The sequence below is a fragment of the Lithobates pipiens genome, unplaced genomic scaffold (assembly GCF_037356315.1).
Source record: "Lithobates pipiens isolate NorthernLeopardFrog02 unplaced genomic scaffold, aLitPip1_a1.2 Scaffold_8, whole genome shotgun sequence".
NCBI lineage: Eukaryota > Metazoa > Chordata > Amphibia > Anura > Ranidae > Lithobates > Lithobates pipiens.
In genome coordinates, this window is record NW_027507903.1 from 243,585,450 (window position 1) to 243,604,146 (window position 18,697).

The 18,697-nt window shown below is 43.6% G+C and overlaps 1 protein-coding gene across 1 annotated transcript in view; it reads right to left on the reverse strand.

Annotated features, from left to right (window-relative positions):
- Window positions 1-9,896: 9,896 nt before the first annotated feature.
- FRS2 (fibroblast growth factor receptor substrate 2) overlaps window positions 9,897-18,697 on the reverse strand; it is a 78,261-nt gene continuing 69,460 nt past the window's right edge. Inside the window, exons 5-7 of the mRNA XM_077469059.1 lie at window positions 17,135-17,290; window positions 12,719-12,882; window positions 9,897-12,179 (exon numbers count right to left, since the gene is read on the reverse strand). Of these exons, the coding sequence (XP_077325185.1) occupies window positions 11,226-12,179; window positions 12,719-12,882; window positions 17,135-17,290 (1,274 nt within the window). The 3' untranslated portion in view covers window positions 9,897-11,225. The remainder of the gene's footprint in view (window positions 12,180-12,718; window positions 12,883-17,134; window positions 17,291-18,697) is intronic.

The following is an 18,697-nucleotide window of genomic DNA, read 5'->3' on the forward strand; positions in this document are numbered from 1 at the left end:
GGCTTGGTCATCCACTCTACCAAGTCTTCGGCATGATGCGGCTCAACACATCCAGCTGCCGATAATAAGGACAAGCTTTTCCCATGGCCACGTGCTGATGAAGATGCACCGTGTCCACGACCAGCACTGTTGTCTCTAGACACAGCCTGCTTGCCCTCTTTTATTGGCTCGTGACTGTCTGCCTCTCCTTGTTGGCCTTCCAGACATAGTAATGGCCTGCAGGGAGATGGGAAAGCCATCAATTGGGTAGTGTATATTGTGCTGGAGGCACACAACACCCACTGTAAATGCTGCAGATGCCTGTATTAGAGAACACCAGCAATAAAGGGTAGATACAGGTGTATACTGTGCTAAAGGCACACAACACCCACTAACTCCCGCAGATGCCTGTATGAGAGAACACCAGCAACAAAGGGTAGATACAGGTGTATACTGTGCTGGAGGCAGACAACACCCACTTTAACTCCTGCAGATGCCTGGGAAAAGAACACACTGTCCCTGCCTATCTTGCTCTTTCCCTGCACACCGGAACACACTACACAAGGCCGCCGCACTGGAGGCCTTATATAGTGTGGGGCATGTACTAAACCCCCTGAGCTATAAATGGCCACAGGCATCCTGCCTGTGGCCAATTATGGCTCTCCTCGCTGCCAGCGCTGTGATTGGCCAAGCATGCGGGGACACAGTGCATGCTTGGCCAATCATAAGCCAGCAATACACTGCGATGGTGCAGTGCATTGTGGGCTGTGAGCGACACACGAATTTGGCGCGCGAACAGCCCATAACGTTCGGTATTCGCCGCATGTGCAAACATCCGATGTTCGAGTCAAACATGTGTTCGTCTCGAACACCAAGCTCATCCCTATACGTAGATACTGAGAACTGTCCAATTTTAAGTTGAACTATGAAAAATCTGAGGCGATGGGGGTGGAGTTCTACTCAATTCTCCTTTAAGTGGACAGACTCACACCTTGGCTATTTGGAAACAAAGATACCAAAGAAGCTAGCTAGAATTTATGGGCTGAATTATGCTCCAATGATCCCACAACTTAGATTAGATTTTCAGCGCTGGAACAGAGAGATTTTCACTTGGTTTGGCAGGATCAATATTATCAAAATGAATGTTATGCCAAGGATGTTGTATTTGTTTCAAATAATACCTATAAAATTCCAATAAAATTTTTGAGGGATATTAGATCTGAGTTTATGAGTTTTGGGAAACTGTTTGTTTCTGATTCCCTAGAGTGGCTTTACTATTCAATGGTTAGGGCGAACGATCAATCTTGCCCTATTTTAAAATGGCGGATTAGGAGCTGTAGCCAGGAGCTCGGAAGTGGGCGGTTACGTTCTTTGCCAGTGAGTATTTATGGCGGTGGATCAGCGCACCGCCTGTACCCCAGGAAGAAGTCATTTTTGACGAAACGACGTAGGGTGAGCGGCGTGCTGACGTCACCGCCATTCCCCGTTGACCAGGAAGGGCGGGCAGTGTAAATAGGAGAGAGACGGCCGGCTCGTGATTATACACACGCTTGTACTCAGCTGGAAATTTGTGAGTTTATTATTTTATTACGTCCGGATTAAAATTTTATACGGAATTATGCTATGGGAGCCTCTCTTTTTTCTTACCAAATAACTATGGTGAAATGTGAGACGCTCTAAGAAGGAGTTATAGGAGTTGGAGACGCCAGCAGAACCTATTGGAGAGACCAGGAGCGATCGTTTTGTTTTCAAGCTTGTATGATCTCCCTAAAAAGAGATCTTGTCAGCTGGTAAGCCTTACTGAATTTGGTGGTGGATAAAACTCTCTCTCTGGGCGCACCTGCTATACATCTGAAGGGTGTTTTAAAGAGTAACTTCAATGGACTGAATTTATTTCTTTGCTTTTCTCCTCCCCTTGGACTTTTTATGCGTTTTAATTTTGAGTAATTTTTTTGCACAATTTTTGGTAGTATACACTGTTTAGCATTTTGATATTAGAATTCAATGTCACAATATCATTTTTGCACTTTATAAGTTTTAGCGCAGCTTTATATTTTTTGGTTTATGAGTTTTATATGGGCTGGAAAACCAGCAAAATTAAGAAGAAACATTTTATCCTTTCCTAAAGAGAAAGGGGGGGACGGAGTCCCAGATCCAGTTAAATACTATCAGGCCTCGCAGCTGGCAAGGGTGTTGGATTGGTGTGTCAATAAAAATAAAATAAAAACATTGATTGAAATGCAACAGGCAACTAATGACACTCCTTTGGAGGGAATTGCCTGGATGCCAGACAGAGATATTCCGCAGTCTGCCAAGAAACATCCAGTAGTGGGGGGAACGTTGCGAACTATCAAAAGGCTGTTTAAAACCACTCCCATCTCGCCAGTTCCAACTCCGATGATCCCAGTACCGGGTACACTAACCTTTCAACCAGGAATGACAGATCCCTGTTTTAGGGCTCTGGCAAGGAGGGGCATTAGTAGGCTTGTGCATTTTTCAACAGAGGGGCGAGTCATGTCTAGCAGAGAGATTAAAGGAAACTTTTCAGCAGACCTAGACTTTCTACGTTGGGGGCAGCGGAGTACATATATTTGGACTAAGTCTGGGGTGGTACGTGATCCATCAATATTTGAACAGCTGTGTCTGAAGGGAGAACCACTGAGACACTCCCCATCATACCTATATGCCTTATTAATTGAGGTCAAGACCCCACAGATACTGCCTTTTATACAGCGGTGGGAAACAGATCTGGGGGTGTCTTTTTCGCAGGCCCAAAAGGAGAGGATCTTACTATTAACCCATAAGGCCTCAGTGGCAAGTAGGTACCAAGAAGGAGGGTATAAAATTCTCACCAGGTGGTGCAGAACCCCAGCAGCACTACCCCAGTTTCCTGAAGTATCTGATGTTTGTTGGAGATGTGAGGAATCAGAAAGCACTATGTTACACATCTTCTGGGAATGCCCAAAGTTGAGAGATTTTTGGAAGATGGTTGAAGTGACGGTAGAAGAGATTACGGGTGTGGTGCATGGAGAAAATCCAGCAGCTTATTTATTACATGATACCCCGATACCAAATGAAGTATAAAAACTCATTGTTAAAACATCTACTCATTGCAGCCAAAGCACATATTCCAGCTCTGTGGGAAAGTAATATACCTCCTTCAAGATCTCAATGGCTGGCTAGGATCTCAGAAATCCAACAAATGGAGGATCTGACTATGACATTGAAGGAAGAGGAGGAGAAATATTGGAGGACTTGGGCCCCATATCTGCAATATAAGGAACAGGTCACCTTGACTGAAAAAGGATGCGAACTGGGGAGGAGAGAGAGGAATGGATACTGCAGTTTTCTTTTCTTTTTTCCCCTCTGGTATTTTTATGCCTAAAGAGGCAATACCAGGAGAGGGCTTGGGATAGGTGAGAGGGAATGGGGAGAGAGATAAAGAAAATGGTATATATCTAATGGAAGAATGAGAAGGCAATTTAAAAATGTATGTTTATAATGTGATTGTATTTTATTGAACAAAATTGTTTGGCGAGAGGTGTATATCACCGTTTTGTAATGACAAAAAAAGGAAAAATAAAGAATAAAAAAAAAAAAAAAATGAAGGTTGCGGACGCAACACCACCTTATCCTTGTGGATAACCAGATAGGGCGACTTGCAAGACAAGGCCGCCAGTTCCAAAAACCCTCCTGGCCGATGTAATGGCCACTAGGAAAACCACTTTCTGGGAAAGAGTGAACAGAGGGATGACTCCGATATTCTCAAATGGCGGTTTCTAACACCAGGTTCAGATCCCACGGGGATAACTGTAGACGCACCGGAAGAACTACACGCCGGACCCGCTGAACAAAAGTGCTCACTAGAGAGTGAGACGCCAGGGGTCGCTGAAAAAATACAGCCAATGCTGATATTTGTCCTTTAATGGTGCTTAAGGCCAATTTCTGGTCTACACCTTGCTGTAAAAACAGCAGGATCCTGGCTATAGAAAAGGAGCGCGGACGCAATGCTTTCTCCTCACATGGAGCTGTAAGCCTCCCAGGTACGGCGATATCTTCCGAGAAGAAGATTTCTGTGCTCTCAACATAGTTGGGGTCACAGAGTCTGAAAGACCCCGGTTCCTCAACACCTGGCTCTCAATAGCCATGCCGTTAAAACCAGCGATGGTAAAGCAGGATGGAGAATTGGACCTTGAGACAGAAGGTCCTCTCGCAAGGGCAGTCACTAGGGGGCATCCGTCATCAGGCGCACTAGGTCTGCATACCAGGGATGCTGGGGCCAATCTGGGGCAATCAGTATTACTGTAAGCCCCTCGGCCTCCACTCTGCGGAGCAGACGCTGTACCTGCTTTAGCGGAGGAAAGGCATAGATCAGCCGGTACTAACCCCATGGGGCGTCTGATGCGTCTGCCCAAGGATCTGTTGTCCTGGACACGAATCTCTGCACCTTCTGATTGAGACAGGAAGCCAGGAGATCCATGTCTGGTGTACCCCATCACAGGCACAGTAGCCTGAACCTCCAGATGCAATGGCCAATCTCCTAGGTCCAGCATCTAGCGACTTAGGTAGTCCTCCTGCCAGTTCTCCACTCCCGGGATGTAAATGGCCGATAGGGCTGGTATCTGTCGCTCTGCCCACTGAAGGATGTGAGCGACCTCCTGTGCGGTGGCCGAGCTTCTTGTTCCTCCTTGATTGACATATGCCACCGACGTGGCGTTGTCTGAGTGGATCCTGATCGGACGCCCTTGAAGTCTTATCAACCACGTGGAGAGGCATAGCCTGATCGCTCGCAGCTTGAGCACATTGATCGACAACTTGGATTCCTCCTCCAACCAGAGGCCTTGGGTCGACTGAACTACCATCACTCCACCCCAGTCGGTTAGACTGGCGTCCGTTGTGATCACTGTCCAATTCAGAGGTAGGAACGACTTCCCGGACTGAAGTGCCGGGGATCTCAACCACCAGAGCAGGGAGTCCCTGACTGATTGGCTCACCTGAATCTGCCGATCCAGGGATAATGGAGATTTGTCCCATTTTGTCAAGATATCCTTCTGCAAGACACTGCTGTAAAACTGGGCATACGGTACGGCCTCAAAAAAGAGGCCACCATGAGTCCCAGGACTCGCATGCAGAAGCGTAGAAATGACCACCTGCGGTTCATCAGCAGTTTAACCGTGGCTCAGAGTCTGCAGCTTGTCTGAAGGGAGAAAAACTTGCTTCCATGGAGTCCAGCAGTAAGCCTAGGTACTCCAAACGCTGAGTCGGAACGATCACTGACTTTTTTAGGTTCAACAGCCACCCAAATTTCTGCAGGGTCTGCATGGTGATCGTCACATCCTCCTCTAATTCTGAGGCGGAACATGCTCTCAGGAGGAGATCGTCTAGCTAACCTACGATCACGATTCCGCGTTGGCGCAGCAATGCCAAAAAAAGGAGCCAATACCTTGGTAAAGTCCCGGGGGGCTGATGCCAAGCCAAAAGGGAGAGCCACAAACTGGTAGTGGGCTTCCCCAACTGCAAACCTCAGAAACTTCTGATGCTGAAGGCATATGGGTATGTGCAGGTGCGCATCCTGGATGTCCAAAGATGCCAGGGAGTCCCCCTGATAGAGTGCAGGGACTACTGAGCTAACCGATTCCATTCTGAACCTCTGCACTTTTACAAAGTAATTGAGTGCTTTCAGGTCCAAGATTGTAGTCCCCAAAAAGGAAGGCGTACGTCCAAACAGAGGTCAGGTCGTCCTGTCGGGCTGGGAACATTTAGCCAAAGCTCCGGTCGGACGAAAAAGCCGTTTGAGCGGAAAATGAGGGCCCTTGCCTACGGTGTGGCTCTTTAGCCTTCCTGGCCTGTGGGAGTAGGGTACTCTTACCACCTGTGGCATTTTTAATAATGTCATCTAATGAGATTCCAAGCATTTTAGCCAAATCAGGCGCCTCAGCACCACTGCTGACACTGAAGCCCTGGATAACAGAGGAAGGGTATGCAGGGCCGTGTCACAAACGTACTTAAGGCCTTGCACTAACTCGTCTGCTAGTTTCACACAGACAGGGGAAGCCTGTTCCCCCAATTCACAGTGCAAAAGTTTTGCCCACTCAGTAAGTGTCTGTGACACAAGTGCGGATGCCAGTACTGGTCGCATTGCTGACCCCACAATCGTAAACAAGGAACGAACCACTGCCTCTGCCTTCCTGTCGGTGGGGTCCTTAAAGGCAGGGGTCCACTCTACCGGGATTGTGGTTACTTTGTTTAACCTGGATACTGGGGGTCCACTACCAGAGGAGCCAACCATTTTTTGAGAAGGCTCTCCTCAAAGGGGTAACGCACACACCGCCATGTATTTGGGGACCGAAAAGGTCAGTTGTGGTCAACCCCATTCCTTGTAAATGAACTTATCGAAATAAGATACAGAAACACCTTAGGTGTACGGGCTGGCTTACGGGTCCCAAAAGGGACCACTACATCAGCAGAGGGATCTGCTGTCTCCTGAATATTCAGGGTATCACGCACAGCTGTGATAAGTGCTCCAACAAGCGCTGTATTTCGCACGGACCTCATCCTCCCTGTCCGATCGGTCCTAGTCAGCGTCATCTGAAAACGACAGAGCAGGGGTCACCAGCCTGAGCAGGGCCCGAGTCCGCTTCAGAGCTCTCACGGGGGAGGGGACAGGGTCATTTTTTTACCACCTTTGCGCCCACGTACCGCCTCCATCTTGGCAACGAACGTGTTAAGGACCGCTGACAAAGCGCCCAGAGGCAGAGCACTGCTGCAGGCGAACCGGTTGCAATTGCCTGGATTTTGGGGGAAGAAACCAGTTTCTGAAGCCATGCTGACCCTACCCTGTCTGCCGCCTGTTGGGGACTTAGGACAGTGATGGTCCCACCCTCCTAACTGCTGCAGGGTGAGGGGCCCCCAACGCAGGACACCCTGAGCAAAGTCTGCGCTGTCCAGCTAGGTGTGCCTACGTCCTGTGTCAGCTCCGAGATGCTTGTGAGAGAAAACCACGCTGTGTTGAGCCCCAGAGTACAGCGCTGAACATGAAACGTGTTCAGGCTTCAAGAAAATGGCCGCTGAGCGTCCAGTATAAAGGACAAACATGAAAAATGCCCGCTGGACTACAGGAAAATGGAGTCAGACCATGCTACTCCCTGGTGACACCAAAAATGGCCGCCGAGCACTGTATGCAATGAGGGACAGTGAAAGCAGGCAGAGGAATTGGCAGCAAACAGCGCTAAAGCCTCCAGACACCCAGGGGAGAGACCTACCGACATCCAGGGCACAGCTACCCAGCGCAGTCCCCACCCCAGGTGAGAGCCCCCCCAGGGAGCCCCTGTATGGCACACACACCACTCAGCAGCCCATGCAGCATACCACACAGGCGTGGGAGGCAAGATAGGAACATGGAGAGAAGAGAGGGAGGTGGGGGACCCACAGAGCTCCCAGGGACAGCTGCTTAGCCCCATAGAGGCAGGGAGAGCTGTATTTACCAGTCCTGATGAGCTGGGGAACATTCCATCACAGAACCACTCTCTGATCAGTACAGAGTGGCTGCTGGCCCGACACACTGTGATGCAGACATCAGTAGCCCGATCATATGTGTGCCCTGGAGCATTGCGCTCACTGGCCGCCCCTGGAGCTGGAGGCATGTCGTGGCCAACCCAGCGTGGAGCTCTGGTCTGCACACGCTCGCTAGCCAGGCTGGGGAGACTACAAGGAAAAGGGTATCCAGCTTGTTCCCCAGCTGGCTGTTGATAGCAGATCACAGGATCTAAATCTTGTGCAAAAGGCATACTTCTGCAGAAAAAAATCCACGGACAGATGGGCCCGCAGGGTTCCTAGGTCCTTCTCCTTCACTAGGCAGAAAAAAAAAAAAAAAAACAGGCTGCAGGAGGCAGGCTGGGGGGTTGTTACCTAAGGCATTAAGGTGAAAAAAACACAAGGGTTTACAACCCCTTGAAGCAGTTAGAATCCTATATTAGGCAAGAATGGGACAACATTCCTCTCCCAAAACTCCAGCAACTGGTCTCCACAGTTCCGAGATGTTTACAGAGTGTTAAAAGAGGTGTTGCTGTAGTGATGTGCTGGATGGTCAAGTGACCTTGCTATCCATTTTTAAAGGTGCAAATCAAATGGTGAAATCTCACTTAAATAGGTTTTACTTTTTGGGAGGACTTCAGATGCAAGAGAAAAAAAAATTATGACTCCTGAGAAAGTTTTATGGATTTCAGCAGAAGTGATGCCTATTCAAGGCAGAATAATAAAGGCTTTTACTCAATAGCAATTATTTTAATACAACAAATGAATATAATGGCTAGAAAAAGTGAACATTTTCAGCAGTCCTTTAGACCCCTTTCACACTTACAGCACGGCCACGTTAGTGGTAAAGCGCCGCTAGTTTTAGCGGCGCTTTACCATCCACTAGCAGGGTGCGTTTAACCCCCACTAGCGGCCGAAGAAAGGCAGTGGTGCCCATTCATTTTGATGGGCAGGGGCAGTGGAGGAGGAGCAGTGTATACACCGCTCCTCCACTGCCCCAAAGATGCTGCTTGCAGGACGTTAACGTCCTGCGAGCACACCGCTCCAATGTGAAAGCACTCGGGCTTTCACAGAGATCCAGAGTAGAGATGGGATCAGGTTCCAGAATGACAACCATTACTGCAGCCCTCCCCTGATCTGGGCTTTAGGTCAGAGTATAAACAGACAAGTCAGTGCTACTACCCATATGACACATAGCAGAGCTCCCAGGTGCTCGATCCACAGTCTGGCTGGCCGAGTATGGTAATGTGGGAAAAATGATTTGCACTCCGGTTGTTGCTCTTAAAATGTCTTCATTTTATTGAAAAGCCACAGTGGACAAACGCAGATGAAATCAGTTGATGTGTTTCAGCCTATAAGGCCTTATGTCAGAGTGGCTAGGCAGAAGCCTCTCAACACAAGAAAGCCCTATTAAAGTTTACAAAGAAGCACCTGAAGGACTCTCAGACTGAGGAACACGATTCTCTGGTCAAGATTTAACTGTTTGGCCTCAATTCTAAAGCGTTGTGTCTAGAGAAAACCACTGCTCACCACCTGCCCAATACCAGCCCAACAGTGAAGCACTGTGGTGGCAGCATCATGCTGTGGGGTGTTTTTTCAGCAGCAGGGATTGGGAGACTGATTAGGGTTAAGGGAAAGCTGAATGGAGCAATTTACAGAGACCTCAATGAAAAACCACAGGGCTCAGGACCTCAGACTGGGCTGAAGGTTCACCTTCCAACATAATGCCAAGCCACTGGAGACCGGACTAGATTGGCTGCAGAAAAGGCATGCATAGCAATTTTTGCTTTACAGGGTTATATTTCAGTTTATTTTTATTAAATTCACAGACACTTTTAAAATACTGTTTTCACTTTGTCATTATGGGGTACTGAGTTTAGACCAATGGGGGAAAAAAAAAATTAACTTCAACAACTGTAATCAGGCTGTAACTAAACAAAACTGAAAAAAGTGAAGCTGGTCTGAATACTTTATAAATGCACTGTATACTGAAACTACATCAACTTTAAGTTAAAGCGAAACTATACTTACCTGTTCTCTAGCATGGCAATGTCCCAGAGCTCCACACTGGCCGCTGATAGTCTAGCAGCTTCTGTGCATCGTTCCCCAGCTGTTTCCATTTCCCAGGCAGAGATGACGTTATCTCGACATTCCTGAAATTCTTACACAAACCTGTGCATGCGCAGCTCAGTGTGAAGTAACTTTAATGAAGAAAAGACATAGCATGTCTCTCCTGCATTAAAAATCTGGCCGTTTGCATTTTTTTTTTTTTAATTAGTTTCACTTTAAAGAAAGAGCCAACAAGAATATCATGTGTAATCAGTATTTTATTGCCATGCTACAAAATGATGTTGGCACCAATGAAATGAAGAATGTAGTCCATATCAAAAAAATATATATTTTAATGAACATTTGGTAAGCAATATCAGTACCTGATGCACACCAAAATTAAATTAAAAGCAACTATTCAGAATGGAACACAGTTTTCATCTTAAAAAAAGTTGTCTGCATAGTATAATTTGCTTGAACCCTTCAGTGCAAACAGCAGACGCTACTCTGCAAAATGTGGTAGTCCAAGAAAAGACAACCGTCAGCACCCAGTTGGCTCAGCATAACACATGATGTAGAAACAAAGATTGCCAATTCTGTTGCTGAGCGCTTCCTAGCATTCGAAGGGTCACATATCAAGACAGTATCATGGAATGTTAAGTCCAGATATAAACCCAAAATATTTTTTTAAATGTCATGGAACGTTTGGCAATGCACATCTACATATCTTAAAAAAATCAAAATTGTCTACACTACCTTTATACAAAAGTTACTGTTTATATACTTTTAAGTATGAAAAAAAATTTGAATTTATAATGCAAATTAGGAACATACAATAATCTTACAATATCATACAATGTGATAAAAAAAGGGGAGAATCATTTTTGGCCTTTATACAAAATGTATATATGTCTGCATTATATAAATGCAACCCTGACATACTGTAACTAAAAACACCAAACCTTCACGAATAGAACTAGATTCCTATACACCCAAAGCCTGTTATGAAAATTAAGACACCAACAGCCACTTTGGGAGAATAGTCTGAATAGTGCTTCATGTGCAAAAAAAAAAAAAAAAAAAGTAACACGCTTGAGTGACGTTGCATGTTGGAGGGCTGAAGGCCAGCACTTTTTAACACTCCGTTCGTCAAATGTAAATATACAGTCGTACCAATGGCCTCAATGCAAAATGCTGGTGCGACAAATTTGGCAAAATTCTGGACTTATAAAAAGTTAGTATAAAAATACATACTTGTATATAATTTCACACATTCATACTGTAAATGACATCCCAAAAAATAAAGTTATCTTTAAATGGCAACAGTCTAGATGCAAAAACATAGGCAAATGTCTAGTAAGTTTATAAACTCAAAATTGGCATGTCACTGCAACCTAACTTAATTAAATAGGTAAAAAAAAGGCAATACAGCTATGCAACTATACAGTACATACTACTACTGTAGAGTGAACCTTATTTAGGAGTACCTGCTCTACATAAATTCCCTTTAGACGAATGCACATGGAAAAAAATAAAAAATAAAACCTATGAAATAGTGTTAGTGTTTAAGACGTGAATGGTAGATTTTTCCCATTTCTGTTTATACAAGCATTTGTCTTTTGTAAAAAGTACACAAAAAAAAAGGTGCAAAAGGTGTAACCTGCTCACATGGGTAGGTCAGTACTGTTGTGTCTAGTCTTTCTAGAACCACCATCATCACGTGGTAGTGCTTTCTGCAGGTTGGACATAGCAGCAGTTCTTTCAATGTCTATCACAGCATAAAGCTCTGTGCGTCTGGTAGGAGTTTGCGGAAGAGGAGTGGTAGGGGTCTTCGGTGTCTGGGGGTTGTCGGAGTCACTGCCACCTTCCAAATCAACCTGTATATAATTAAGCTGCCTGTGTTCTAAACTTGGGCGTCTTACATCAAAATTAAAAACAGTTGGTGTGCAGTCCCGACGCCTAGAAAACTCAACCTTGTGAGCACTTAGTGGGACAGTTACGTTCTCCGTGTTTACATAGTTATGCATGGGGTCTAGGCTGTTATGAAATCCATTTATAGATGGCGTCTTTGGTCCTAAAAGGTCATCTTCTTCCTTACTGGATTTTCGGGCTTCCCAAACAGGAGGAAGAGATGGTAAATTTTCATAGTTTATTAATGCAGTTCTCCTCTGGGCAGAGTTATTAATATTTTGGACATCAGTGGACAGAGGTGGTGGAATACGGCCCCTCCTAAGCCCAGAAGGCGGCAGAGATAGTCCATTAACATTTTCATACACCATTTTACTGCCAGAAGGGGTATCTCGGCGTTCATCACTGTCATAACCAGTGTCCCACTCTGTGCTATTAGGGCAGCTACTGCTGTTATCCTTTCCGACAGCTTGTTCCTCAAGTTTCTCCAGTTTTTTTTTCTCCATCAATTGTCTTTGAACAGGTGTTGGTCCTAAAACAAACTTCACTCCTTCAGGCTCCAGGATAACCTGGGGGTCTCTCTCTGGAATGGAACTGGGCTCCCCTCGGGCTACACTTCCTTCAGCAGTGGAAAGACGTTGCTCAAGTGGTGTCGGTACACTTTGCCTTTGATCTTCTTGCACCCCAGTCGTGTTAACATATGTATGCACCTTGAGAAAACACAAAAAGTAGATTCAATTAAATAGAACAAGAGCCTTATCCTATAGTGTAATAATATATATATATATATATTATATATATATATATATATATATATATATATATATATATATATATATATATATATATATATATATATATATATATATATATATATATATATATATATATATATATATATATTAGTGGAATCTATGAATTCCTGACTCCCTTGCCAAATACTAGTTTGGAACACCAAAGATTTACTAATAGTTTTGATAACTTTTCACCATAGTAGTAGTGGAATTACATTTGAGTTTAAAGTTTCTGAAATAAGACATTAACATTTAACACTGAGTGAGAGTTAAACAGTTTTTCTCTGAAGCCAAGCAGCACCAGAACCACCCCAGAAATACTACTGTAACAGACCATTCATACCCCTATATGTTCTCCACGGTGTCACACATTTAGCAAGAAGCATTTACAGTGAACTGCATTTGAAGATGCACACAAAATACACCAAATATAGCTATACTATGGAGATACTTACATGGTCTTCAGGAGCAAGCAGTGGGTGTGTAGACTCCTCTCCCACAGAAGGAAGGCGTGTGCTCCCTACTGATGGATGTCTACTAGAGGGATGTGAAGATGCATCACCAATAGATGGGTAACGTGGATATCCATTAGGTATACTTGAACCACTAAAACCAGGAGCTGCAGAAGAACAAACAAAACAGATTATATAAGTACTAAGGCTGTACTTTAACTTGAAAAAGCAATTAAAGGGTTTGCAACCAAATGGCCTTAAAATGTATGAGCTGCATTTAAGGTAATCCTATTCTGCAGTGCTGCACATGTGGAAACTGGGTGTCAATGCTAGGTTTACACTCTTATAAAGTGGGAAGTGAACTTCTGTAGGTCCAAGTAAAATTTTTGTATTCTGCACTAAAACCAAGCCCTATACCAGTTTTCTTTATATTCAGAAAATCTACATTTTATGACTTGACAATATCCTGTATGTTGCCTTATTAAGCTACTCCAAGCAACGCATACATGCATTAGGCAATTCTGTCCAGTAAACACAGCAACTGTTTCAAAAGTCAAAAAGTCAATGCTTCGCTACTTTATTCCACATAGCTAAAATTTGTTTTAGATGCATTTTGCAAGGTGTATCTAAACACCAAAACAAAAATGTTTATGACCGCTTACCAAACCTTAGATGAGGTAACTGCAAAAGTTTTTTTCCTATATTTTCACCTAGAAATTCTGTAAACACCACTTCCTGTCCCTGGGTGTCTACATTTTCTTCAGTGTATCTACGGTGGGACCCATGGAAGTCACACAGGCTGGACTTTAACCACGTGACCTCCAGGAGATTTACCCCCTTCATGACCAGGCCATTTTTGTAGTATTTAATTGCGTTACTTTGAGGCTTAATGTACACGGGACATTTTTACAACCTCTCCTGAATGATTTAACCTGATGGATAGTAACTCACATTTAAAACGCCTGTTTTGCCGCGTTTACATGACGCGTTTAGAAGTGTTTGAATTTTTTTTTTAAATGCCTCTAAATTCAGCGTCTGAACTCATTTTTTTGCTTTCCAAAAAAGCCTCTAAACTCAACTGCCTAAAAACGACATTAAATGAACCTGTGTACATGTACACCTAGCATAACATTGTATGAGTTCAGGGGCAGCTGAAAAAAGCAGCCAACTGCCTCTGAACGTTCGTTTACCAGCAGCAGTGTACCTGAGGCCTAACCAACAAATGCGCAATCATGCAACGCTGTGCCCATATGCAATTTATGTTTTTTTTCCCCCACAAATAGAGCAGTCTTCTGTGGTATTTGATCACCTCTAGGTTTTTTATGTGCGCTATGAATAAAAAAAAAAATACATTTTTAAAAAATTTTTCAAAAAAACAAAAAATTCCTTCATAAATTTAGGCGAATATGTATTCTGCACAAGTTATAGCGTCCACAAACTATGGTATATATAGTGGAATTATTTATATACACTAGTAATGGTGGTGGGCAATTTGACACTTTGTGGGAACCAGTGACGGCAATACAGTGATCAGTGCTAAAAATATGCACTGTCACTGTACTAATGACGGTGTTAGGAAGGAGTTAAACATCTAGGGCGGTCAAAGGGTTAAACGTGTGCCTAACCAGTGTTTTCTTGTACTATGTGTGGTGCTTTTTCTTGCTTTGATAATCCATCAAATCCCTGCTGACAGAACAGAGCTCTGATCTGTCTCTCTTTGCAGATCAGCGGGTGTTGGTGGACATCTATTGGCCAGCACCCACTGATTGCTTGTGCTGTGTCGAAATCACAACCGCCCCCCTACCCGGATGTGCCAGATCACGTACTAGGTACTGCCGCCCTATAAGTTATGTACAGCATCTCACAAAAGTGAGTACACCCCTCACATTTTTTGTAAATATATTATACATTTTCAGGTGACAACACTGAAGAAATGACAATTGTTACAGCTTGTTAAAATGTAAAGTAATGAGTGTGCAGCTTGTTACAATGTAAAGTAGTGAGTGTACATCTTGTATAACAGTGGAAATTTGCTGTTCCCTCAAAATAACTCACACAGCCATTAATGTCTAAACCGAGTGAAAATATTCAAATTGGCCCAATTAGCCATTTTCCCTTCCCGGTGTCATGTGATTCGTTAATGTTACAAGGTCTCAGGTGTGAGTGGGGAGCAGGTGTGTTAAATTTGGCGTTATCGCTCCGACTCTCTCATACTGGTCACTGGAGGTTCAACATGGCACCTCATGGCAAAGAACTCTGATGATCTGAAAAAAAAAAAAAAATTGTTGCTCTACATAAAGATGGCCTAGGATTTAAGAAGATTGCCAAGACCCTGAAATAGAGCTGCAGCACGGTGGCCGTGGCGGGGGTGGGTCAACCTGTCAGTGCTTCTGAGATCTGATGAGACCAAGATAAACATTTGGTTCAGATGGTGTCAAGCATGTGTGATGACAACCATGTGAGGCGTACAAAGACAAGTCTGTCTTGCCTACAGTCAAGCATGGTGGTGGGAGTGTCATGGTCTGGAGCTGCACAAGTGCTGCCGGCACTGGGGAGCTACAGTTCATTGAGGGAAGGATGAATGACAACATGTACTGTGACATACTGAAGCTGAGCATGATCCCCTCCCTTCGGTGACTGGGCTGAAGGGGAAGTATTCCAACATAACGACCCCAAACACACCTCCAAGACAAACACTGACTTGCTAAAGAAGCTGATGGAATGGCCAAGCATGTCTCCAGACCTAAACCCCATTAAGCATCCTCAAAACGGAAGGCGGAGGAGCGCAAGGTCTCTAACATCCACCAGCACCGTGATGTCGCCATGGAGGAGTGGAAGAGGACTCCAGTGGCAACCTGTGAAGCTCTGGTGAAAACCATGCCCAAGAGGGTTAAGAAAGTGCTGGAAAATAATGGTGGCCACACAAAATATTGAGGCTTTGGGCCTAATTTGAACATTTTCACTTCGGCGTGTACTCCCTTTTGTTGTCAGTGGTAATCGTAGCAGTGTGTCATTTCTTCAGTGTTGTCACATGAAAAGATATAATATAAAATTATATATATATATATATATATATATATATATATATATACACACACATATATACACACACACACATACATATATATATATATATATATATATATATATATATATATATATATATATATACACATATACATACATATATATATACATATACACACACACACACACATATATATATATACACACACACATATATATATAAAATAACTTTTGTGAGATAATGTAATTGGCAAGAGGTAAAACATGCTTGCCTTTGTTGATCACCAATACATGGTCGACACATACGATTAGTAGATTACAAAAAATAAAATAAAATATTTTGTGGTCTTTTCTGCTCACAGGAAACAACAAGATCGATGGGTATATTCTTTTTCAGATTGTGTTATAGCATTGCAAGTAACATTGTCACAGCGATCACAACAGCGTGCAAATATTTGTCACTTAAGTTTATATTTTTTCTTAAGATATCATAGTACGTTTTAGTTTATGTATTCATAGCTCATAATGTGGACTCAGCATCTGTGGAGGGGAGTGCTTTACCATCTATTCACATCACACACACAGTCCAAATCCAAGGAGGAACACTTAGGTATATAGCAGCAGACCCCATCACACTTTGTATATTTAGGTGTTGTGCACAAAGTAGCACAGGGGATCAAGCACTTTTTTTTACATATTCTTTACTTGCTGAAAATGTTCCTAGTCTAAGAGATGAAAATGAATGCAGTCACCACATCCCATCAGCATATTTTACATTTACGATTTGTGTTTAGATACACTTTCATCTGAGTTCCGTGATCCCATGCAAGAGAAGCAGCCAAAGCTCTGCAGAGGGTCAATAGGAGTGTGCTCCCAGGCAGGCTGTGAAAAACTTCTGGCAATTGCTTGTGTGAAGGACGGAAAAGGAGCATGTTCCAGCACCATTTCAGGTTCAACAGATTACAAACAAAAATGAGCAGGGTGGTCAGGTATAATTCAGTAATGTCTGGATTCAAGAGAAAAAAATAAAAACACAGATCTACTCAGCAAGTAGGCCAAGCTCATAGTGAACATCTGAAAGTTTAATATTCAGTTTTGACAGGAGTATATTTATGGAGGAAGTCAAGAATTTATTTTCTTTGACCAAAGGAATGCTCTGCAGCCAGCATTCTGGGAATGGGTTGTAGTGTTGGTACCACAATAAACTGGAACTTCTTGTGCGACCATGGTTCAGGGTACTGAGGACTTAACCCTCCAGTGACATCAGTAACTGTTTGGTGTGGGTTAATTGTTACTGCATGTATTTATGTCAACGTTCTCTGTGGGTCCATCAACGGGACACGCTGAAAGAAAACTGGTACCTTAGCATTTTAGTATAGGATTAGTGCTTACTTGTGGGGGTACGTGGAGTTCTTGGGACATCAAGCTCTGTCTGAGGACTTCTTTCCACCACTGGTTCTTCTACAACACTTATACTATTATTCTGCATGATTTCTTGCAACATATTAAAAAGCTCTTCTGCACGAGCACATTTAAAGGCAAATATTCCTGGAAACAAAAGAAAAAAAAAACGAATGAGAACTTCCATCATAAAACTCAGGAGATAAAAAGCTAGTTACACACAATCTGGGATAATCACAACACTACTGATCATTCACTGTGACGAGAATACACAACATACCAAGATATCCTGCATAAGGAAAGCAATAACACAAGGTAGAGGTTGTATGCTTGGTACATGAGGATGCAAATACTAGGAGACATTTGGGCCTTTAAAAGGACTAAAGAGAAGTGGCGATTATGTAGCTATGAAGTCATGATATGCAATGCACTATTTATTTTATTCCTTGGTGTGGTGAAAAAGAAAACTGCCCCCTTCTTGTAGGCCTCTGGGAGAGATGGGAGAGGGAAAGAAGACAGACAGTACAAAGGAGGCATTTATATTGATGTACCGTGCCTCTTTGGACAGCAGAGGGAGCCCAACTTACCAGTACCAGCAAAGACAACCAGTGAGGTCCCAGCTTTGGATTGCTCTTCCTTTTGCAAGCATTAAGTTAAAATTAACAATCTTGTTACAAAAGGATCTTTACTGTATGATTTGATTTGTGATCCTTGAGTGCTTATTCAAAACATGCAACATGTTACTTATGACATCTTGGCTAACTGATGCTCACTAGATAGGACAACTGTATATTAAAACTAAAATCCTCTAATTCACCATCCTACTCCTCTTGAGCTAAAAATACAGTAAATGGCCCCTGTCCAATGTAGCAAAGCTGCATCCTGCAGTACTGTGCATTTCTCCTTGACAGAAATCCCCTCAGGTACCAGTAGTGCCTGTGCAATGAGGAAGCAGACCTGTATGAGCCATCATGGATGGTAAAATGGTTGTAATGGCTTAAAGAGGAGGGCCGGTTTAAAAAAAATAAAATAAATAAAAGTCAGCAGCTGCAAACACTGTAGCTGCTGACTTTTAATAAGCACACTTACCTGTCCAGGGCGCCCGTGATGTCGGCCGCCCGAGGCTGACTCGTCCCTTGGTCTCGGGTCCTGGCACTGCCATTTTGGCTAAGGGAAACAGGCAGTGGAGCCTTGCGGCTTCACTGCCCGTTTCCTACTGCGCATGCGCGAGTCGCGCAGTGCTTTGTGAATGGGGCGCGCTGTGTTCTGGGACACACAGTTCTCAGAACACAGCGCGACCCATTACCCAGAAGACGTCGCACGGAGGAGAGAAGACGGAACATCTCCGCGGAGGAGGAAGAGGCAGATTAGGATGATGTGCCTAGCAACAGGCATTTCTGGTAAGTAAAAAAAAAATTTTTTTTTCAGATTTTTTTCTAATTTTTAATGGGTTTTTTTTTTTTTTTCAAGGTAGCCCTCCACTTTGTTTTTTTTTTTTACCTTAACGTATTCTCCGTGTTAAAGTGGTTGTAAAAGCAAATTATTTATTTAAAA